The sequence below is a fragment of the Corythoichthys intestinalis genome, chromosome 18 (genome assembly GCF_030265065.1).
Source record: "Corythoichthys intestinalis isolate RoL2023-P3 chromosome 18, ASM3026506v1, whole genome shotgun sequence".
In the NCBI taxonomy this organism is placed as follows: domain Eukaryota; kingdom Metazoa; phylum Chordata; class Actinopteri; order Syngnathiformes; family Syngnathidae; genus Corythoichthys; species Corythoichthys intestinalis.
This window is the reverse complement of record NC_080412.1, coordinates 10,477,009-10,502,206: the sequence shown is the minus strand read 5'-3', so window position 1 is coordinate 10,502,206 and position 25,198 is coordinate 10,477,009. Positions and strand designations below refer to the sequence as shown.

Below are 25,198 nucleotides of genomic sequence, written 5' to 3'. Positions count from 1 at the left end.
GCAGAGATTGAAAAGGTGGGGGGTCAGCCTGTTAGTGCTCAGACCATACGCCGTACTCTTCATCAAATTGGTGTGCATGGCCAGTCCTCCTGTCACCCCAGGAGGAATCCTCTTCTGAAGACGGTACACATGAAAGCCCGCAAACAGTTTGCTGAAGACATGTCAACAAAGCACATGGATTACTGGAACGATATTCTATGGTCTGATGAGACGAAGTTTAATTTGTTTGGTTCCGATGGTCTCAAGCATGTGTGGCAGCGACCAGGTGAGGAGTCCAAAGATAGGTGTGTCATGCCTAGAGTCAAGCATGGTGGTGGGATTGCCCCCCCCCCCCCCCACACACACACACCGCTTCAATCTCTGCAGCAATGCTGACAGCACTCCTGTAACGAGTCACAGGACATTTTGGAGGGAAAATGACAAGCAGTACTCAATTTGGACATTTAGGGATGTACGTACTGTAGTTCCCATGCAGTGTACTCACTTTTCTTGCCAGGGGTTTAGATATTAATGGCTATATTTTGAGTTATTTGGGGGGGGAAATAAATTAACTCTATTATATAGGCTGCACACCGACTACTTTTCATTGTGTCAAAGTGTCATTTTGCCAGTGTTGTCCCATGAAAAGATATACTACAATATCTGCAGAAATGCGAGGGGTGTACTCACTTTTGTGATACACTGTACTAGTGATAAATTTAAATTCACAGCATAAGGACGAAAAGAGCAATATGATTGGACGTCAATGGCACTGAAGAGTTAATGGAATTTGAGATATTTGTTTTCCTTTTGCAAATTGTGTGTGGCATTAATAAGGCATTTGAAAAGTAGATTTCAGGTTTAAGTATCAACTGTAAGGATAATAAAGGGATTACTCTATCTTTAAAATCAAGCAAGGTGATAAGGAACAAGCAATGTTTGTCAATCAAAACAAACTCCGCCCCATTGGACAGTTAAATTGCCTTTTTTTTTTTTGTCGGAAGCCTCCAGGTTTAAAGAAAAAAAGTACAGAAATGATAAGCAGACTGACTTTTTCTCACCTGGGAACGTCTACAATCACCACTATCATCATCTCCATGATTGCTGTTATCCCAAGTGATTCCCCCCTCCCCAATCTCCTCTTTTCTCCCTCTAGTTATCACATTTGTAGGCGACGGCGGTGCTTTTGTCTGAAATAATGAAGCTCACCGTCCCACCAGACTCGCGTTTGTCTGCGCTAAATGACACAATGAAGCGACGACAATGTGGGGATAATTAAAAACTGTTCCGCCTTCGCCACCGGGTGAGATGAGGTTAAGACAAAAGCAAGAGCAAGAGAGAAAATTACAAGCATTTGCTAGGATTTCCAGTGTTTTTCTGTTGACAGACAGCATCCAACTTCCTAAATCCTGAATACTAACAAGCGGAAAGTCTAAAATCACCCATTTAAACTCGTCATTGACACTATCATCTAATAAGGCAACAAAAGTACAGTGCAAAATTTGTTAGGTCCTTCATACTCTCACATCTAACCTTTCAAACAACATTCTCACAAAGGTACCAGCTGTCGCCATGGTGACAGGGGGAGAGCGAGGTGCAAGGGGGTCTGCTGTTACTCTGCGAGCAACAATCATCGCAAAGCTGACGGGCTGATGAGAAACGACGGCCGCTTCATTACCAAATCATACGCTCGTCTCACACCTGCCAAAATCTTTCCAATATGCGCACACAGGCAGCTCCAGTTTTGACATATTCAATGACATCCTGGCAGAAACTGTATGAAAGGGGCCATTGTATATTTACATTATTTTTCGGATTATACATCATACCGGAGTTTGAGTCGCACCCGTCATAAAATTCTATATTGAGAGAAAAAAATGTACCTAAATTTTGCCAGAAGTAAATATGGTCCCTTCAGGAGGTCTCGGACATCATAGTTTCGTGACAACTTTCAAGACAACCAAAGCCAACTTTTTTTTTTTTTAACTTGATAGCTTCACATACAATTACAAGAAGCAAAAGATACTTTTTTAACCTAATCCACCATTGCTTGGTTATGTCTGTTGTTTGTTAGTTAAATAGTGGTGATGTCAGGGGTGGAACTAAGGGGGGTGCTGGGGGTGTCACCGCACCCGGGCCTCTGAGGGGCCCAGTTTGTGGGCGTAGTGAGGGAGGGTTAAACAGAAAGGTAAGATGATGCACAGAGCTGTAATATAGTGCTTAAGTGTTCAAATATCTCTGCCAGCCGCTTGGGCGGTTCTCTGCTGGGGCCCGCAAAAAATGTTCCACTTGCACCCCACACACATGTAACAGACAGCGGGAATGAGGGTATGGCAGCCAAGAGCGTGAGCCATTCTCCCCAGCTGCTCCTAATTGATGCTAATGGACACCTGAGCAGATTGATTGGCTGAAGGCAAGTATTGTCGGCTACAAATGCGGCGTGAGAAGAGCATCCCAAGGAGGGTGGACTCCCCGCTCAGCGGACGGACGCCGCACTGGGAAGGCGAACTGACAGCACCCCGATTGAGACGAGGAGGACGACGGTGGAATAGAGTGGAACGGAACGAGCACCCGATTGCTTGCTACCTCACCGATCAACCTACGTAGGAAAGGGAAGTGTTCAAGTGATTAGCCCCGTTTTACCATTTTATAGATCTATTTCTTTCATTGACTTTTTAAAACCGTTTTTAACTCATTTGCTCTCAAAAACGTATAAATGCGTTCTATTTTTAATTGTTTCAGTTTCCCAAAGACGTAATTATACGTCTTAAGTTTTTTTTTGTTTTTTTTTTTAATAAAAGACATCTCTGGGGTCCTGATTCAACTGAGCTCCAAAGTACAAAGCTGAAAATCCATTTTAAAGCAATAAAACTGGCCACTGGAGGGGCAGTAGCACATTCGTTAAGACCCGCAACCCGATTCAACAGCAACGAAAGGCCGAGCCGCACGGTCGGAGCGCCGGCGGAATGATGCCAGGCGGTGGACGACCGAGCAGAACAACCGAGAGGACGCCCGAGCAGAACGACCGGAACCACCAGTGCAGCGGAAAATGCTGTTGAGTCCATGCTGCTCGCCGAGCAGGCCCCGCAGAGACTAAAAAAAAATCCATCTTTATGAGACAGGCAGCGATGAGGGAAAGGTTTACCCGGCTGTCGCGGCAACAACGACGTCATCTCGGCGACAACAGCGTCATCTCTCAGTCAGTTATGTGTAAATAAATTGTTACTTTGCTATGAAAAACTATTTATGTTGTTCTTTATGATATTTTGTAAAAGGAAAACATTATTCAGATTTTTGGGATGTAACTAAAGCAAAAAATAGCTGTGTTAAAGTCAAAGTTATGTTTGAAATTTATGCTTTCACAAAAAGCTCAATTTCTGTGTTTTTTTCATCAGAAATTGGAAAATTGCTCAAACTAAGCAATTTTCTAATGCTGATTTCTAAAGAATGGAAAAAGATATGAACTTTTTTTCCTGCTGAAAGAATAGAGTCTAATCTTTCTTTTGGTGGGTTCCATGTTTATATAGCAATAGAACAGATTTTTCTGTGGGCCTTGCAAAATCACTCAAAATCCAGTAAAACAGCCGGGAGCGAACGGCCTTGCTCTGGTGAAAATGGTTGGGAGTGAATGAGTTAATAGAGATTTTAGAGTCTGGTTCTGGCACCAAATACAGTTGTTTAGTGGGCAAAACTCAAGGGGGGGGGTCACATTAGCCTGCCCGAATTCACCCAAGTTTTGTTTGCAGTGTTTTTTTGTTTGCAGTGTATTTTTTGGGGTGTAGTGCCCACCGGTTGTATGCTGTGGCGTCCTCCTGGGAGGAACCCATGCCACTTCAGAAGTGACTCATTTTTTTAGCTTGTTTTTTATTTATTATTTTTTCAATAAATCAAGTGTTGACTGAAAAGCCTTGTCCAGCCTCCTATTACTGTGTCTCAGGTGTGGAACTAACCTCCGGGTCGTTACACAAACACACACACACACACCGGACGATCGTCATGAGGGGTCTATGAAAGTGTGGAGGGGCCCGCGAAGTGCCCCCCCCCCCACACACACACACACATGTTGATGACTAATACATCGGATGTGTACCAATGAGCGTTCATAGTGCAGAGGCATCGGATACACAGAATCAGTAATCAGTTAATCATGTAATCGGTTAATAGCAGTCAGGTGTTGCTTGTTATAGTAGAAACGTCATTGGTTAAACTGTCTGTGCTCAATTCATAGGAAAAAAACCAGGACAAACAGCGGTCCGTGAGCACCCGAGTTAGGCCATGTCTACACGTAGAAGGATATTTGGCAAAAAGAACTTTTTCTACGGTTTGGCTATAATCCACACACACATTTAAACGAGGGTGCTTAAAAACTGCGCCCGAAGTGAAGATGTGTGAATTCTGCGTTTGTGGCGCCATCATGTGGACACTGATAACTGAAGATTTAACTGTGGAAACGTCACCGACTGAATTTTAAAGTAAGAGAATTTTAAGCCATTCTTTCGTTAGAATACCCTCTAACTCTTTTAGGGATGATAGCAGTGGAAATCTTAAATGAATCTCTAAAACTGACCATAAATGCTCAATAATGTTGAGGTTCGGGCATTGCGCCTGCCATGCGAGATGCTCCTTCATTAGAGTTTTCCTCATGCCATTCTTTAACAATTATGTTGAAAGATTATGATGCCAAAATGTAAGGTGTTTCCATTATTTCGTCCAACCCCTGTACATTATCGTAAGAACAATAAAATTGAAAACAGCTTTAACAATCTCTTAATGTAACAAATTAATAGTTATTCAGACAACCAAAGATTACAAAACTCTCGATCTCACTTCGAATCATAACCAATTCTATTAAAGTCTTCATATTCAATATCACTTCAGGTACAGCCAAATTATAAAAATAAGTGTGATTTATAATCTGGAAAATACGGTAGATAAATTAAAACATCATGCGCAAGCTAAAGACGATACAATCAGTATGGAAAAGGCTATCCAACCTTCAGTGCAAAGATCTTCTCTTCGGGAGCATCTCCAGGACTCAGTAGCGCCCCTTCTTCCAAACTGTCGTCCACCGTCAGACCAGATACGTCGTCTAGGATGTCCTCTGTGGACGCAAACGCTTAAGTGATGTACAATGTCCTTGTGGCATTACTGAATCCGTTTATTTTTTCATGATAACAGGTTACCTTGGTCTTGCGAGAAGATGTCGGTGGTAGTGTCCCCACCACGTTCTGAGTCTGAACGTCGGGGTGGCGGCGGAGGGCACAGTTTGGCGGGATCCAGGCGTGGTATGGCCCCCACGCTCAGTGTTAAGGCCTGGCAGGCGAACGCCGCCCGCATGTCGTCCATCTGCAGGGCGGCGGCCGATTTGCCGTTCAGTAGGAGGATCTCATCACCGGATCGGAGACCTTTCAGAAAATTACGTTTAATGGGAGTCAATGGCAGCCAATTAGTAAACAGCCAATAAAGAAGCGGACACCTTACCTACGTAAACACACAGTCTCGCATGTTTTATATAGATATTCACAAATGACACATTCGGCCTCAAGTTATGACCTACATGTCTGCAATGTGAAATGTCAGCTGTATAGTGGAGGCTTTATCGGACTGAGAGAAATAAAAACCCCGAGGCCCAACTGTGCGGACGTTCTTTGTGTGTGTGCGTGACTACATTAAGAGAGACGGGTTGGGTGAAGCCTGCAGTGTTGGCCTGGTTTCTTGCGTGATCTCTTTCAGTCGCTACACATTCGCCTCAGTAGATCAATGGAACATGCTGGCTAACCCACTAACAGTGTGTGTATGTGTGACTCAGCAGGAGGTACAGTAAGGTCTGTTAAGTCCGGGTACCTTTAGTGGAGGCAAGCCCTCGCTCTTTGACGTCAGTGATGTGAAGCCGCTGGGTGCTGTCCTCGTCCATGACAGACACTGAGAATCCTGAAGACGGACAAATAAAATGGGCTTGAAATCTCATTTTGAAAACCTAACCCTGATTTAAAAGTTAATTTGACACTTTAAGACAGTCGTTCTCAAAAAATGTGGCCTCAGAGAAATGCATTCTGCTGTACTAGAATAAAGTGTATTTGCACATTCACTACAGGAGATGGCAGTGGCGCTCTCAATTTTAGAGGGTACGTCTGGAGTGTGAGCTGTGTGTAGTTTTTATATACTGAGTAGAGGTATACCGAAAATTTACCGTTACCGAAATTCTTCACGATGACCGACGTAATTTTGACCATGTCGGTAAATTCGGTAATTTAATAAAACAAGAAAATGTAGTCATTTCATCTCGCTTTGACTCTGTATTGTTGGGCTATGTTCATTCCCCTTTAAGAAAGCAGTCAGTGTGCTTACGTATGAAGTAATGTGGTTATCAGAAACGCAAACAAACACAAGCCCGGTAGGCTAAAGCTAGAGGCTAACGCTAGCGGCTATCGCTACAAGAAAATGTGATGTAGTCGGGCTTAAGGGAGCTTCCCACCCGACATTAAGTAGACTCTTGGCAGCCTCCAAACGGGCTTTCACCCGCTTTCCTCCCAGGTTCTCAGGATTTCAGGAGCGGGTGCTTCCTACTGGTAGCCAGGCCACAGGCTAACGCTAGCGGCTAACATTGTAAAATGAATGTGATGGAGTCGGATAGCGGCTCTAACCTTGTCAGAACGGCTGAATTTAATGAGTGGATTGGCCACGGACTGCATCTAGCAATTAGTATGTTGCGTTATTTTTTATCTGTGTGTGTGTGTGATTTATTTGATATCTTTTATGGGGGTAAAGGGTTCAGCATAAATTATATTGCAACAGTGAAGCCTATAATATGACCGTTTAATGGCCACAGCTATTTTTCTGTTTGTGCTTGCTTCATTCTGTGTCATTACCGCCATGATAAAATCTTAAATGTTTCATCGGCAAAAGAGCAGTATAGCTTTAATGTGTGTCTTTGTGGGGGGTGCATGTGTGTGTGCAGGTATTTAAAATGCTCTGGGGAAAAAAATCCTGATACCTTGAAGTAAACACTTGTGTTGATAAATTATGTCACAGCAGCCATTAACAATAAGTTTGAAGTGTTTTGTTCAAACTAAGTCATTTGTGTTACAATGACTTGTTTGCACAGCCGTACTGATTTTTATAATGTTCTACATTGTTCAAGTCATACAAGTTGTTATAAATGTTCATACTTGAATTCTTATGGTTTACAAGAAATTTTTACATACTTAATGTTTAGACTGCATGTACAATTGTTTAAATATGTTAAATTGAAATCTGGTAAATAAATCGACGAGAAACAGTTAAGTTGTATTTCACGCATTGATTCAGATTTTCAAATTATGTAACAGTCCGCTTGGGCGAATTTATCGTTATCGTTATCGAGGTAAATCTTCTCAATTTACCGTGATACGTACTTTAGGCCATATCGCCCAGCCCTAATACTGAGCATGCGCACACGCAGCACAAAACCAGAGATGAAGCACATCTCACATTTTTTCTCTCCATAGTATTTAACTCAGGAGTGCTCATTAAGTCGATCGTGACCTACCAGTCGAACGAAACGCTGGTGTGGGTAGATCGTGGCAGAAAAAAAAAAAAAAAAAAGTACATATTTAATGATGTTGTGTGAGCAACATATGTGGTTATGCAACCCCCCCTCTGGCTGGTAAGGTAGATCGCGGGAGGTTGTCTCCTTCAAAAGTAGATCTTGGAGCAAAAAACAATAACCAGGTTTCTACAGGTATCAGCAAATCTGAATTAATGCTTTTACCGATAACCGATATCGTCCAACTCCAAGAATCCGATAGTGATATCAAACAGATACCTACAGTGCCTTGCAAAAGTATTCGGCCCCCTTGAATCTTGCAACCTTTCGCCACATTTCAGGCTTCAAACATAAAGATATGGAATTTGATTTTTTGTCAAGAATCAACAACAAGTGGGACACAATCGTGAAGTGGAACAACATTTATTGGATAATTTAAACTTTTTTAACAAATAAAAAACTGAAAAGTGGGGCGTGCAATATTATTCGGCCTCTTTACTCTTAGTGCAGCAAACTCACTTCAGAAGTTCAGTGAGGATCTCTGAATGATCCAATGTTGTCCTAAATGACCGATGATGATAAATAGGATCCACCTGTGTGTAATCAAGTCTCCGTATAAATGCACCTGCTCTGTGATTGTCTCAGGGTTCTGCTAAAGTGCAGAGAGCATTATGAAAACCAAGGAATACACCAGGCAGGTCCGACATACTGTTGTGGAGAAGTTTAAAGCCGGATTTGGATACAAAAAGATTTCCCAAGCTTTAAACATCTCAAGGAGCACTGTGCAAGCCATCATATTGAAATGGAAGGAGCATCAGACCACTGCAAATCTACCAAGACCCGGCCGTCCTTCCAAACTTTCTTCTCAAACAAGGAGAAAACTGATCAGAGATGCAGCCAAGAGGCCCATGATCACTCTGGATGAACTGCAGAGATCTACAGCTGAGGTGGGAGAGTCTGTCCATAGGACAACAATCAGTCGTACACTGCACAAATCTGGCCTTTATGGAAGAGTGGCAAGAAGAAAGCCATTTCTCAAAGATATCCATAAAAAGTCTCGTTTAAAGTTTGCCACAAGCCACCTGGGAGACACACCAAACATGTGGAAGAAGGTGCTCTGGTCAGATGAAACCAAAATTGAACTTTTTGGCCACAATGCAAAACGATATGTTTGGCGTAAAAGCAACACAGCTCATCACCCTGAACACACCATCCCCACTGTCAAACATGGTGGTGGCAGCATCATGGTTTGGGCCTGCTTTTCTTCAGCAGGGACAGGGAAGATGGTTAAAATTGACGGGAAGATGGATGCAGCCAAATACAGGAACATTCTGGAAGAAAACCTGTTGGAATCTGCACAAGACCTGAGACTGGGACGGAGATTTATCTTCCAACAGGACAATGATCCAAAACATAAAGCCAAATCTACAATGGAATGGTTCAAAAATAAACGTATCCAGGTGTTAGAATGGCCAAGTCAAAGTCCAGACCTGAATCCAATCGTGAATCTGTGGAAAGAGCTGAAGACTGCTGTTCACAAACACTCTCCATCCAACCTCACTGAGCTCGAGCTGTTTTGCAAGGAAGAATGGGCAAGAATGTCAGTCTCTCGATGTGCAAAACTGATAGAAACATACCCCAAGCGACTTGCAGCTGTAATTGGAGCAAAAGGTGGCGCTACAAAGAATTAACCCAAGGGGGCCGAATAATATTGCACGCCCCACTTTTCAGTTTTTTATTTGTTAAAAAAGTTTAAATTATCCAATAAATTTTGTTCCACATCACGAATGTGTCCCTCTTGTTGTTGATTCTTGACAAAAAATTAAAATTTTATATCTTTATGTTTGAAGCCTGAAATGTGGCGAAAGGTTGCAAGGTTCAAGGGGGCCGAATACTTTTGCAAGGCACTGTATATATGCTGTGGTGGACTTAACTTATAATGGCTAATTGTATTGTGATGACCCACTGGATATTTTAATGATAAACATAACAACTTCAGAGTTTTCCAATAAACATTTTGTGAAAAATAAGGGAACAACTTCAACTGAAGTTATGGAAAAAGTGCATATAATGCACAATGATATGTATTTATAGATATTTTATATATCTTCTGGTTTAAAATAACAAAGGCACACAGCTTCAGTACAGTAAATGAGGTATGTAATGAGTTTATAATTCATTATCTTTCCAATCATTTATTGTTCATTTAATTTTTTCACCACAAATGCAAATGGTGTGCTCACATAACAAATCCCGAGCAAAAATCATAATTCGTAAATGAATGGTGAGTGGCAGAGAATGAAAGCAACTCAAAAGCTAAGACTAGGAAATATAACAGAGCGGATGTGGTGCTTGGCTTCACAATGACTACAATGGTAGCAGACAATATTTACCGTAGCCCAGCGTGCACGACTCAGCTCGGTCGAACCGGATCAGCCTGGTAGTTTTCGTGCAGATCTCAATCTCCCGGTACAGCTGAAGAAGAACAAGACAACGAAACAGTGTGGCGGTCATCAACCTTGTGAAAAGATTCATGTTTTATTCATCATCCTTAACAAAGCATTTGTGCGTCAAGGTCGTGGGTTCAGGGTGTGTGCGCGTGTGACGAGATGTGAAATGAGAACGTGATAAGCGTGAATGTTGATCAAAGAGGATGAAGAGCACTTCAGGTGAAGGTTGTTACGTGAAAATAGGGCATCAAGTACTCTGCTGAATAATATGGAGGTCTACGTTGCTGTTCTTCTACGAGCTAACAAGCATAACAAGCTTATTTGCATAATTTATATCACACGCCAAGTATGAATTTTGATGAGGGAGCCGTCTCGGATGCATTTAACTGAAATGTAATTGTCTAAACGTGTTTAACTTTAATTTGATGCCATTTACACTGGTGACGAATATGAATTGATGAGGGGGAAAAAAAACTTTCCAAAAAAATATGTAGTTTTAGCATTTAAAAAAAAACTGGGAAAAAAACAAAGTATACAGTATATGACAAATTCCGCAACTAATAATCAAGACTCAGAGTCAAGAAAACGAACTTTTGACCTAATCAAGTAAAATATCTACATGACCTGGCATTGACATTCTGTTCAAAGTTGTCCAAGTAATTTAATTGGGACTTTAATATCTTGTTGTTTACACTGACAACTTATTCCAAATCTGGATCTGATCTCCATTATAGATTTTCTTATTTTATATATGTTTATGTAAAATGTTGATTTTCACCAAATGTACAACCCCTAGCAAAAAGTATGGGATCGCCAGTCTCCGACGAGCACTCACTAAGACATTTTATCACGCAGAAAAAACTTAGATAAAAAGCTTGAAAGAATAATGAATTAATTCAAAAGTTCAACTCTTTAGCATTCAAAAACACTAAAAGGAATAAAAAACATTGTGGTGGTCAGTAATTGTTAATTTTATACAGCAAGTGCAGGTAAATATATATGGAATCACTCTATTCTGAGGAAAAAAATATGGAATCATGAGAAACAAACAATGAAATAACAATCAAAACACATCTCTAGTATTTAGTAGCACCCTATCTGGCTCTTATGACAGCTTGCAGTCTCTGAGGCATGGACTTGATGAGTATTCTTCATCAATTTGGTGCCAATTCTCTTTGATTGCAGTTGCCAGATGATCCTTGCAGGTCGGAGCCTTGCTGTGGACCTTTTTTTTTCCAATTTGCACCACAGGTTTTCAAAAGGGGTTGAGATCTGGGCTATTTGCAGGCCATGCCATTGACTGGATGAGTCTTTCTCCAAGGAATGCTTTAACAGTTTTAGCTCTGTGGCATGATGCATTGTCATCTTGGAAAATGATGTCATTATCCCCAAACATAATTTCAATTGAAGGGATAAGAAAGCAGTCTAAAATTTCAATGAAAACTTGAAGATTTAACCACAGCCATCTCCCCAGTGCCTATGCCTGACATGCAGCCCCATATTATCAAGGACTGAGGGAATTTTGATGTTTTCTTCAGGCAGTCATCTTTGTAAATGTCACTGGAACAGCACCAAAGCAAATTTCCAGCATCATCACCTTGCCAGGAGTCAAAATCTGCATTGGACAAGATGATGCTGGAACTTTTGTTCATTTACAAAGATGACTGACTGAAGAAAACATCAAAATTCCCTCAGTCCTTATTGATATGGGGCTGCATGTCAGGCAAAGGCACTGGGGAGATGGCTGTGGTTAAATCTTCAATAAATGCACAAGTTTACACTGAAATTTTAGACAGCTTTCTTATCCCTTCAATTGAAAATATGTTTGTCATTTTCCAAGATGACAATGCATCATGCCACAGAGCTAAAACTGTTAAAGCATTCCTTGGAGGAAAAACTCGTCCAGTCATTGTCATAGCCTGCAAATAGCCCAGATGACCACCACAATGTTTTTTTATTCATTTCTTTTAGTGTTTCTGAATGCTAAAGAGTTGCACTTTTGAACTAATTCATTGTTTTTTCAAGCTTTTTATCTAAGTCTGTTCTCCATCAGGGGTGCCCATGTCCGGTCCTCGAGAGCCCCTATCCAGCTTGTTTTCCATGTCTCCATCCTTTAACACACCAGAATGTAAAGATCAGCTCATCAGCAATCTTTGCAGGAGCCTAACAACGATCCTCATTATTTGATTCAAGTGTGTTGGAGGAGGGAGACATGGAAAACAAGCTGGATTAGGGCTCTCGAGGACCGGAATTGGGCACCACTGTTCTACATGATAAAATGTCTGAGTGAGTGCTCGTCTAAGACTGGTGGTCCTATACTTATTGCTAGGGGTAATAGCAAGACAGGTTTTCATTAAAAAAAAAAACATCTTTCAAAATTTGTTTGCTACCATTAACACTGAACCATGTCCAATTCATTTGGAACAGCATTTTTTTCGCCATCAGTGAGTTAGTAACTCACCACATCATAGATGTCCTCATCAGGTTTTGGTATGTAGAGGAGCGTGCGGTCATCAGTAGCTACCTTTAGGCGTAGGTAGTGTCCGGAAGGGTCCAGTTTGTTTGTCTGAGGGAGGACAACAACCTTCGAATACTTCTCACATAACATACACGCATTTTAAAACCAAGATGATCATGACCACCTTGCAGACAGCACTCAAGACCTCCAGCGCCGTGTCGCCAGGCTGCACCACAGCCAGGACGGGCTTGTCGTCAGGCAGGCACACCCAGGAGGGGGCCAGGCTCTCTTGGAGCCAGACGTCGTTGTCCAGGGCCAGCTGAGGAAGACTTTTCACCAAAATGTCTCGATCCCTCTAAAAACACACCAATTAATACATGCGGTAGATTGATTTTTAGTTTAACCAGATTGACTAGTGAATGAACAAGTGTCTCAACTACTGGCAACAAAAGTGAGACAGTGTCACCATGCTGTTCAAAACCGCGCATTGGCTTGACAGGGCATGATACTGGTGATACAAGAAGTCAATTGCAGATAATATTAATCTTATTGAAGAGCCAATGGAAGCTGCTGGTGGTCTCAAGCATTTGGAGTTCTAATTACAAAATCTCATTCATGATCCCCTTGAGCTCCCAAATGGCTTGGCTCTTCAGTGTGTGCGCAGACAATCAATCTGGCAGCACAATCCGCATCAGTGCGAACTCACACGTGCTGATCTTTCCACTCATATCTGGTGACAGCTTCCACTATCAGATTTTATCTTCTTTTTCTTCAGGCAGTTCTAGGGGCTCATGTATTTGGGTGCACCCCCAGGGCTCCCTCAACAACAGAGCTCGGCACCATCTGGCCGCCATCAGTGGGATTTGCCGAAAAAGCCGTGAAAAAGCAGTCAGCTGTGACCATTCATAAATGATCCGTACACATATAGTACTGTAGCATCCATGTGATACAGTCCCATACCCTAGGAGATCAGACGAGACAAAGGAAATCTGCCATTTTGGTTTAAAACAACCATTCTGGCTATAATTCTGGCAGAATCCTAATCTAACCAGAAAGCAATTTTAAAAAATATGAGAGGAAAATGCACAAGGGATTAACAGGCAGACAAAGACCGCCAGTCGATAGCCTCCGAGAACTGTCGACTCTAGATCGCCTCAAGCACAAAAAAACAGGAGACGAGAAGGTGTCAAAGTAGGATGAAGATGTGCCGTTTGACAAGCTCCAAAAAATGGCTGGGAATAGAAATAATTGCACAACGTGCGGATCAGACGCCGGGTGGTTAGCGAGCGACTTAATCCGACAGATAGCGTCAAGTAAAAGACACAACCTCGGAGGAATGCTCACTGATGTGGAAGGCTTCAGCCATGGTTCCTCATAATCAGCAGTCATGAAAAGGGAAAAAAAACACAAAAGGGATCTTGGTGAAACCAAGCAGAAAATGACTGCATGCTGCTGCTTCTGGCCTCGGGGCACAAACAAGCGCAAAGACTAATCAGACGCTCCAATAAGTTAGGAAAATGACAAGCGAGGAGTTTGGAGTCACTTACAGCCTAGATTTTTACTTTTTGACCCCTCTTGACTACAGAAGCGCAAACGTAACACACCAGTCACAGAAGCATAAAAATGAGTGATTTAGTCACTAGACTCCAACAAACACAGGCTTCTGACAAGTTAAGAGCAATGGCACTAAAATAGGAAGTATCTTGACTACCAAAATAAAAGCACTAAACCAGATACAGAATACCAAAGTCTTTTGTTCCAAAAAAAACTGCTCAGTTGTAGATCAGAGATGATGCGAATATGAACATTTCCAGAAAGTGGCAAATCCGTAACAAAAAGAGAAAAAGCCTACCAAAATAATAGTGTCAATCAGTCACAGAATGAATCAGTTTTATAAAACTGGCTGCCACTAACGGACAGATGGACGTCCAATCATTTGTGTGCTGGGAAGGATTGCAGCGTCATTAGTGAATGAATGAAATGTTCATAATGAAACATGTAAAACAGGGGTGTCAAACCGGTCCTCAAAGCGCCACAGTGGGTGCTGGATTTCATTCCAACCAAAAGATGAATACCTTTTCACCATTCTGGTGTCTTACAAGTGTACCGTAATCAGTTGATTGCAGTCAGGTGCTGCTTGTTTTAACAGAAACCTCATTGGTTGAACCGTCTGTGCTGGATCTGTTGAAACAAAGACCAGGACCCACTGCAGCCCTTTGTGGAATCGGTTTGACACCCCTGATGTAGAAAATACAACAAAATCAAATAAAATCTTACAGATTTATCACTCGCAGACTCTTCATACGTGGCCTCCATGGGCGCTTTGGCCGGCTCGACGGCTTGAACAAACACCTGGTAAGATATACGATGTACAATGAGCATAGTGACAACTAGGTGGCACTCTGCAGCGAGGTTTTGTGTGTTCTTTGTCACGGCCCACCTGAGAAGGGTCTGATTGCAGCCCAGAGCCAAGCGACAGCAGCTACAAACCAAGCCTCATACATACCACGCCCCCGGCAAACCAAACCTGCTGTTGGTACGGTTGCGCGAAGAATTGGTTTACTATGTGAAGTTCAAATGGTTTTTGAGACAATAGGCCCTAGCCCAATTCTTTACCCTGAACTTAACTAGGCACAGACGTATTGCGGACACAGGGGCGTGTCGAAACATCACTAGATTGTGAACTTTGCTATGTTTGGAAGTCATTTATGTTGTGAATTAACCGTTAGAGTTGTTAAAGGGATCCACGGATACAAAGGCTTGTAGTTCTTAAAAGATAAACATTTTTATGAGCATGGACTTCATAATTATATCAATGGGTCACACCCATCATACACTTCGCCACGCCTTCAAATAGGGGGCCTGCCCACATCAAGAGGAGTTATTCTCGAACACACACACGCATTGATCTAATGCCAATTTTTGGTTGAAAAAGTATGAAAGCTGTACTGCATACAAACAGGAAGGATTGTCTCGGGAGTGATTTGTTTGAGGATTCAAGTTATTATATTTTTCATATCATGCATGCATTTTGAAACGCTGTGAAAAAAATCATAACCAGCATTGACGTCTTAGTTCGCAATATTTACATACAATAAATGCTAACTGCACATTTTTTTGCTTTTAACCAAGAATCGAGACTGTTTTACGTCCATATCTATAAAGAATTCAGGGATTTAAGCATTTATTCACGAGAATTTTCAACGGAAAAGGCTCTTTTAGTGAAAAAGGCGGCGCTACAGTGGCTTAAAGACTAGAAGCACATTCGACATATTTACGTAAAATAAATTCTAACTGCCCGGTTCTTTGCTCTTTTATCAAGGAATCGAGACTAGTTTATGTCCATATCTATAAAGAATTCAGGGATTCAAGCATTTATTCACAAGAATTTCAACGTAAAAAGCTCTTTGTGGTGACAAGGCGGCACCACAATGACTTAAAGACTAGCAGCACAATTGACATATTTACGTAAAATAAATGCTAACTGCCCGGTTTATTTTGCTTTTAACCAAGATTCGAGACTGTTTTACATCCATATCTATAAAGAATTCAGGGATTTAAGCATTTATTGACAAGAATTTCAACATAAAAAGCTCTTTGTGGTGACAAGGCGACGCCACAGTGACTTAAAGACTCTCAGCACATTCGACATATTTACGTAAAATAAATGCTAACTGTCTGTTTTTTTTTTTTTATGTTTTTTTACGGCTGTAAAAATTATCGCGTTAACGGGCGTTAATGAATTTTTTAAATTAATCACGTTAAAATATTTGACGCAATTAACGCATGCACTGAATGACCAGCTTGCACATTGCCTCAAACAGATTACAATGAGGCCGTTTATGGACATTAAGAGTGAAGAGAATGCCACCGGCCGCTTGGGGGCAGCGCCGTTCCATACTAATGTTATTTCTTCTAAACGTGGGAGAATTAGTAGTTGTGAGATGTTTATGTTGTATGCACAATGCAATGCAAATTGCTATTTGTGCGCCACACATATTTCGGTAAGTTTTCTTTCTTTTAGTGGCAATTATGTGTCTCTTGTTGTATTTTGGGTAAGATATGTACAGAGATATGTATTTTATAAAGGCGAGTGGACACAGGCGTTCTTTGGACCGCGCCGTTTATTGGCATAAGCTTCTCCTTCACAAAGGATACATAAGTATCGTTTAGTGAAAGCACAACAAAAATAATATTCCTATCTCTCTCAAAAAAAATAATGTTCACAAAAAGAAAAGCACTTCAGTCTATAGTAATGAGGCCCTATTCTCACAGTTAAACAACAATGCAAAATGAACTGGCATTCCATATCAAAATAGCTATGCAAAGTACACGTAAAACTTACTCAGACTTTGGTCACTCTATTCTTATTATTGTTATTTTTATTCTTATTAGTACTATATTAACTCTACTTTTGATTGAAAATTTTACAAATTTTAGTAAAACGAAAACATGAAGAGGGGTTTTAGTATAAAATTACTATAACTTGTAACTATAACATTTGTCTTTTAAAAACTATTTGTCTTTCTATCCGTGGATCACTTTAACAGAAAGAATGTTAATAATGCCATTTGTGGATTTATTGTTACAATAAACAAATACAGTACTTATGTACAGTATGTTGTATGTATATATCCGCCTTGTGTCTTATCTTTCAATTCCAACAATAATTTACAGAAAAATATGGCATATTTTATAGATGGTTTGAATTGCGATTAATTGCGATTAATTACGATTAATTAATTTTTAAGCTGTAATTAACTTGATTAAAAATTTCAATCGTTTGACACCGCTAGTTTTTTTGCTTTTAACCAAGAATAAGACAATTTTCCGTCCATATCTACAAGAGTTCGGGGATTTAAGCATTTATTCACAAGAATTTTCAATGTAAAAAGCTCTTTGTCTGTGTTTCCACTCGGTCAGCTTTGACGGAAATATGCCCCCTATTAATCGGTCCTGCGCCCCGTCAATATCATTATGAAGTCTGTGATGATGAGTTCAAATAATTTGATATTGAAACCCCTCTTGATGTCTTAACGTTTTTATACCATTTGTAAAATTAGTTTAATTAGTAGGTTGCCATTGTTGGTGACGTCGCAGCGCGGTGATGTCGCATGGTTACGCTGCTGGGCTTCCAGAGTATGACTCTAGCGACATAAACATGCTCAACATGTTTATGACATAAACATAACATAAGCATGTTCAACCTTTTCAATTTGAACCCGAAAGGAACATTAATGAGCATGACAGCACTGTCGATATTTCACAAAACGAGCAGCAAAAGCAAAATGGAGAGGAAAGACGGGATGAGACGAGAGTAAGAAAAAAAACTGTGTTCTGCCAAAATGTGCTACACCGGCGAAAGGTCCAACAAGAGGCGAATCTGACACCCAAAGTACTACCGTGCGCTTTCAGCTTGCTTTGTTTAGATGCATACAGACAGAACATACTAAAGATGCCTTAAGAAAATACTTCAACGTAGTACTTAAAGGTATTTAAATGTGGTCAACAGTTTAACAAGCTGCTTTAAAGCTACCACAACAAAAACAATTCTTAAAAGTATGAGAGGGAAACACATGCAAAAAGTATTTTGAGGCAATGAAAAGGTAATAAAAGACTCAATAAAAACAAAATAGTAAGTATTCGTCGCTTTTGACCGATGTGCGCATGTGTTGGATGTCTCGCCGCGTAGACTGAATTGCAGTAACCCAGACAGTGACAAACTACGTCATCACCCCGAGCATGCATTGCGCGCATAAAAAGGTGCCCCCAAGTTGGTCAAAACATGTACAAGTTCAATGGTAATATAAGTTCCTAATACCATTTTAGTAAAAAAAGAACATTTGTGGCTTATTAGAGCCTACAAGTCTGAAGTCCCCTTTAAAATTGCTTCCATTATTGCATTATTGCTTTATTTCCCTTCTGTCTGCTTTCGACATGTGAAAGTGTTAAAACTATTTCAGCATTTAAAGATAGATTCAAGTCGATATTTTGCCGATTTAGGAGTATTTTGGATAAAAAGTTAGATACCTTAGGTTCGCTACAACAGAGCCTGCCTGATAAGTCTAATGCTTTAAGATGGCGGATGTTCTATATACTGTACATGTGATATCTCAGAGATGCATCAGACACTACCACCATAGCATCATGTGGGCATAGTTTCAAGGGACGTGGTTTGTACGAGGCGTGGTTGGTAGCGGCTGTCACTTGCCTCTGGGCTGCAGTCAGGTATTATTGGCCCACCTGGCTGATGGCAGGGTGCAGCGTCTTGGACTTCCTGCGGGAAGCAGTATCGAGCCCCCACAGCGACGAGAATCGACTGCGCCGTTTGCTGAAGGTGCGAGAAGGCGTGGCGTGGCTGCGTCGCTTCACGCCCAGCTCTGTGCGCGCAGACACCTATGTGAGCACAAACAACGCTTCATAAATTCAGAATGTACACAATTAGCCTTTTATGGTAGTTAGCAACTTCAATTGAGAAAAAAATAGATGTATTATTTCTAAAAGTGGAAAATATATATTTTTTAAATAAAATAAAATAACAATAGAACAGAATTATTTTTTTAAATGAATTTTCATTCCATATCATAAATGAAATCAAATAATATGTTAAAACTACTTATTAAAGTTAAAGCTGTTTAAATTAATAAATTAATTAATAAGATATATCATAGACTTCATAATATAATATATACTGTAACTATGAAGTCTATAGATACAGTATATAAATAAAATAGTGGTCTTTTATTTATTCATTCATCTTCTGTATACAAAATAATAAAAATAACTAGAAACTGCAATTTCTGGAGAATTACGATGAGGTTTTGGTGTGGTAGATACAGATCTATAAAGTCACTTCCTGCTGATATCAGGTCACTGATTTGGGGACATTTCGGGGACACGTCCTGTTGATATCAGGTCACTCCCGGTTGATTTGGGGGCATTTCATGGACACGTCCTGTTGCATGGCTTTCAATGGCATTGACTTATTTAGGCGCAAGTTGAATGTCAATGGGCTGTAATGGTAAGTTTTTGGTAAAAAATCTCAACCACACAGGTTTTTGAAAATGATTGAGAAAATGAATGGGGAAATTGGGGCGTGCATGGCTGTCAATGGCGTAGACGTGCATGGCTGTCAATGGCATCGACTTACTTGGGCGCCAGTTGAATGTGAATGGGCGGTCATGGTAAATGGTCAAAAATCACAAGGACCTGTTTTCCTACCATTTAAATTGAATAGGAAATTTGGACATACAGTACATGGCTGTCAATGGCATCCCATTAGAAATCAATTCGACAGTTTTTGGTGAATTTTAGACGGAACCGTACGTTTTTGGCAAATTCTGTTTATAACTTTCATGCCCCTTACTATCCTGGAATCTTTAATGTGTAAATTATGCAATTTGGTGAAAGTTGTACAGCTAGATACATTTTTTAAAAACTACGTTTATGGGTGAACGGAAAATTTGGGGGGTCATTCAAAAAATTCCCTGGGTCACGCGAAAATTTCGGCCATTTTGATATTTGAAGGGTGACAATCAGTCAAACGATTTGGGCTGTGCGGCGTGTCGAAGAAACGCCATTCAAAGAAAAATGAATTTTTTACTATCTGGGCTTTTGCCTTGCAAAGCCCCTTCTAAATAAGACTAAAAGATTCAAGAGTATACATTAAAATACTTAAAAAAAAAAAAAAAAAAAAAAAAAAAAAAAAAAAGAAAGTGAATTGCCAATAAAACCCGCCACACCTTTGCCAATAATACTTTTTGTTTTTTTTTTTAAACTACAGTATGCTGCTAAAAATACAATAAGTATTTTATTGCTGGAAGAATTATTAAAAGGTATACATACTAAACAATTTAGAATTCTGTATGTATGGGACTACCGCAAGTAACAATTGCATAAAAACAAATCTGTACAGCAAAATAACATCATTAGTCAAGTATAAAGTATAAAAGGCTAAGTCTACAAATGCTAGAAATATTGCACTTGTTAAGCATTTTGCACATGAATACTCTTCATGATATTGCACTGTGACATAATGTGTTAAATAATTAGGTTCTATTTACACTACTCACACTGTGCATTCAATACCAATAATGCAAACTAAAACACAATTACAAAAAAATATATATTCTAAACATAAATGTGCACCAATAAATAAAGCGTTGGTAAAGATTAAAATCCCTCACAATAAAGTCTGCTAGTTAAACGGATAGGAGTGAAAAAGAACTCAATCGTGTGCTGATGTCTGACACTGCGAGACAGTAGGCAGGAAAGAGAGGGGTGAAGAAGATAAGGAGACAAAGGATAAAGGGAGAGAGAGAGGGAAACACGGGGGCTAGAGAGACTGAGTTAAGCCTGTTTGGTGGGAAAGCGCCTCAGGGACATTTCATATTGATCTGCCAATCAACACCTTCAAACTCTAGTGTGTGTTTGTCTTCTTTGTTTCCTGGACGTGATTTTCCACAGCATTGACGTCAACTACTACTCGGGTACAAACATACGACTGTGTGGTTTCAGTGTGTGGACGGTACCAGAGCATGAAAGGAAGACACGGAGAAGATGCCCAAGCGCCCCATGGCCAGCTTGGTGGGCCGCGAGGCGAATCCCAACAAGCGCTTGGGGTTGGGGGGCTCGCCTCCCTGCAAACTGGCCAGGTAGCAGCGACAGCGGAACAGGTCCATGTGGAAACGCTCTAGGTTCTGCTCCCACAGGAAGATCTGAATGGGCAAAAGTGCAAAATTGACGTTTACATGTAAAGCGGTGAGCAAAAGGACATCAACATCTCAGCACGAATCCCACCTACCTGCTCCAGAATAGTCTTCCTCTTCTTAGCATCGGTGACAGTGGACAATTGCATGTCGCCCATCTTCTTCATCTTCTCATCCATATCGATCTTTTGCTCCAGTTTGCGGATTTCAGCCCGCAACAGGCGCACTGTGTCGTCGCGGTGGTGCTGGCGGGCCAGGGCGGCGGCGCACGCCGAATGGATCGCAGTGATCCAGTTCTCCAGCTCTGTCTGGCCCGATGTCTGGAAGGTCAGAGACACAATAGTGAACAAATCTATACCTATATCTATATATAAATGGAACTTTGTCCCTGTCTGTGTCTGTGTGTGGTGGTGTTCGTTCCCTATGGACTCTGAAATGGCTGGGCGAATTTTGACGAAATTTTCAGCAGTAAACTTTATGTGTACTTTATGTGTCTGTGAGTGTTCTTAGATGGGTTTGATCTCTGTAGGCCTTCATTTAGTCAGAATATCAGAAAATTCAGAAAAGTAATTCAAAAAATTAATTCAAAACTCCACAAAAGCATAGAAAATTCCTGATAGTGGAGGCGACAGCGCTGTCTTTTGGGCAAAAGATGTGTGTCTTGCGATTGCGAAGTCACAGTTGGCTTTCAAATTTTACAGTTTCATCTACAAATTTAAATGTGCTTTGATGATATGTTGTGGCTTTGAGTACTCTACAACAAGACGCTGGATTTTTTTTTTTAAATCGCACAATTTTCCAGAATGTTAAAAAGGGATTCATTATGGCTGGAGATTCATACTGTAGTGACTGGTATTTATTGTGTGTTACACTCGCAATGGTTCATGGGTAGTTGTGGCAACCATGACTGGGAGTGGTGGTTTCCGTTATTATTATTGTGTGGACCGTTGGGACCGATACGGCACTAAAATGGTGGCAGCGGTATCGGCAAGTACCAACAAATAGGGCACCAATACCATTTACTGGTATCACTTGAACGCAGCCTTCTTTCTCCTGACATTCACTACACTGTGTGTTGTGTGATGACACGTGATCAATTTGCATGTCAAGCACCTATCGCTAATGACCTGCTCCAGTCCAATGAGAGCGGGCTAATAGCCGCTCTTAACCAATGCCGGGGCAGCTTTTTCATATGGAGGAAAAACAAACCAAGAGATAAAATGCCGGCGGTCTGTGACTATTTCAGTATAGAAACTCCGTCGAATACAATGGCTGCATGCAAGATTTGCGGCCTGAAAGTTTCGAGACGTAGAGTTAAATCGGCCAGTTTCAATACCTCGAACCTGATAAAACATTTGAAGACGAAACATGTGAACGAACACAAAGAGTTTGAGCCTACAACAAGAGCAACTGATACCAAGAGAAAGGGGGCTGGACCGGAGCAACAAACCCTTGTCAGTTCACTTCGTCTACTTTACTTCTATTGTCTTTTACTGAAAGAAATCCCGCACTAATTTGAGACCTGTTTTAAAACAAAAGTGCTGTAGAAGTACTGCAAGCAAAGCACGCTAAGCCAAGTGGCTAAGTTGTGTGTCAGAGAGAGAGAGACTCACTCGTGCGCTGCTTGCATTTGTGCGTTGCTATAAAGATGGAGTTTTTATGTTACTGCTGGTGCACAGAGAGGGTGGCTGATAGAGACAGGATGCTGTGATCAATTATTTTTAAATTATTATTATTATTATTATTTATAACCCATACCAGGTATGCAATAAAAAGTTGTACTGGAATCACTTTGTATTAGTCTTTTTCCTATTTCACAAAGAAAAGCAGCAGCCTGAGAAAGCCATGATAGCAATGATTTCACATCCAAGTATGTAGCTAAACAGTATGTGTGTGTGTGTGTGTGTGTGTGTGTGTGTGTGTGTGTATATATATATATACAGTACAGTACATTAGTGCTGTCAAATTTATCGCGTTAACAGGCGGTAATTTTTTTAATTAATCACGTAAAAATATTTGAAACATTTAACGCATGCGTGGAATGACCTGCTCATGCATTGCCTCAAACAGATTACAAACACGCCATTTTTTGCTCATTGAGAGGCAGAGAAATGCGGGTGGACACAGGCTTTCATTAGACCGCGCCTTTTATTGGCATAAGCTTTGGCAACTCTTTTACAACATACATAACTATTGTGGCAAGCGATGTGGGTAAGAATGACAGGAGATGATCTTTTTCTTAACTCGCCTTATTTAAGACAACGCAGAACACATACCATTTGCAGCCATCACTGACAGTCATTGGTTGCCCAACTTCCCATCATGTATTTGGGCAGAACAGTTAAGTCGCTACAGTATTATTTAGTGAAAGCGCAACAAAAATAATATTACTACCTCTCAAAAAAATAAAGTTCACAAAAAGAAAAGCGCTCATTGCAAAGAGAACTGGCATTCCCAATCAAAGTAGCTATGCAAAATACACATAAAACGTACTGAGACTTTGCCTTGGCTAGATTTAAAACTCGCCATTGACACCTTGTGGTGTATTTCAATCACAACTTTACGTAGTTAAAGACACTGTGGAAGAATGGCACAGTGTTAATATTACATTCAACATACTGTACATAAGTACTGAATTTGTTTATCATAACAATAAATCCACAAGATGGCATTAACATTATTAACATTGTTTCTGTTAGTGATTGAAATACACCACAAGGTGTCAATGGCGAGTTTTAAATTAACTTAGAAATCGAGCCAAATAGTGTGTTTTGTCCCTCGACTGGCGCCGTAGTTCCCTGTTTACTGGTCCATGCATTGTACCTCACGGTCATTTGAGTGCTGGCTTCACAGTTCACAACATACTAAATATTGCCATCCAGTGTATTTGTTGAACTAAACGAAATGTTTGAATAGAGTTTGACCAAAGTCTGAGTAGGTTTTATGTGTATTTTGCATAGCTATTTTGATTGGAAATGCCAGTTCTCTCTGTTGTTTAACTGTGTGAGAAAAGGGCCTCATTAATACAGATTGAAGCACTTTTCTTTTTGTGAAATTTTTTAAAGAGATATTTTTGTTGTGCTTTCACTAAATGATACTCATGTTTGTTGTGAAGGAGTTGCCGAAGCTTATGCCAATAAACGGCGCGGTCCAATGAACGCCTGTGTCCACTCGCCATTTGTAATATTCTGATATAGAATTATCCGAGGCACCCTGAAGTGCACGCGGCGCCAATGCTGTTTACTCACATGATGCAGGAGTGAGTTAGAGTTACGGCCTGCAGAGAGCCGTAAACTGTGATAATGTTAAAGCTGAATATGCTAAAAAAGAAACTAAGTGCCAGCACGTCGCGTGTGGTATACCTTTGTTAAGTAAAAGCACAAAACGACACCTTTCTCTGCCCCTTAGTTTTGAAGTGCGTCATTGTAATCTGTTTGAGGCAATGCATGAGGGGCTTATTCTGCGCATTCGTTAAATGCGTCAAATATTTTAACGTGATTTATTTTAAAAATTAATTACCTCCCGTTAACGCGATAAATTTGACAGCACTAATATATATGGCGGAAAACACTCAGGTGCAGAGGTTGCGCTAGACTTTTTCGTTGTCTGTCATTTTGACTGACAGGGTCATAAAAATCCGGTCATAATCTATTTTTACCAGTCACTTAAATTTTAAAAATGATAATAATGACATATTCAATAGAATTTAGTTTCTCTTACATATCCTCTGGTTGTCCTACGTCTCTTACCGTTCTTTGGGGTAATTTAGTTAGCTTTGTGTAGCGATCGCAAATGCCACTCAGTGACAGCCAACGAACACTTATCATTTTTTCATTGATAACAAATCTTAATTCTATAATTTATTTGCACTTCACCCTTACTAAAGTTGTTTTTTATATATATACAGAAACGGTAACAGTGGCAGTCAGATACCATTGTAATTCTTTTCAGGTCATTCATTGTCAGACAGAAGCAGTACGGCACAATGTTACGCAAAAAAAAAAAAATAAGAAAAATGACTTAGCTCTTTGTCCTCTGAAAGACCATGACAACCCAACAAAATATTTACTGCATATGA

At 40.5% G+C, this 25,198-nt stretch overlaps 1 protein-coding gene across 3 annotated transcripts in view; it reads right to left on the bottom strand.

Annotated features, from left to right (window-relative positions):
- The window catches only part of tiam1a (TIAM Rac1 associated GEF 1a), a 98,118-nt gene that overhangs the window by 26,403 nt on the left and 46,517 nt on the right, over nucleotides 1–25,198 (bottom strand). For all 3 annotated transcript variants that reach the window (XM_057820238.1, XM_057820240.1, XM_057820239.1), the window contains exons 9-18: nucleotides 21,216–21,447; nucleotides 20,944–21,129; nucleotides 18,656–18,808; nucleotides 14,690–14,764; nucleotides 12,597–12,767; nucleotides 12,416–12,520; nucleotides 9,898–9,979; nucleotides 5,824–5,910; nucleotides 5,163–5,384; nucleotides 4,974–5,080 (exon numbers count right to left, since the gene is read on the bottom strand). In XM_057820238.1, coding sequence (XP_057676221.1) covers nucleotides 4,974–5,080; nucleotides 5,163–5,384; nucleotides 5,824–5,910; nucleotides 9,898–9,979; nucleotides 12,416–12,520; nucleotides 12,597–12,767; nucleotides 14,690–14,764; nucleotides 18,656–18,808; nucleotides 20,944–21,129; nucleotides 21,216–21,447 — 1,420 coding nt within the window. The remainder of the gene's footprint in view (nucleotides 1–4,973; nucleotides 5,081–5,162; nucleotides 5,385–5,823; nucleotides 5,911–9,897; nucleotides 9,980–12,415; nucleotides 12,521–12,596; nucleotides 12,768–14,689; nucleotides 14,765–18,655; nucleotides 18,809–20,943; nucleotides 21,130–21,215; nucleotides 21,448–25,198) is intronic.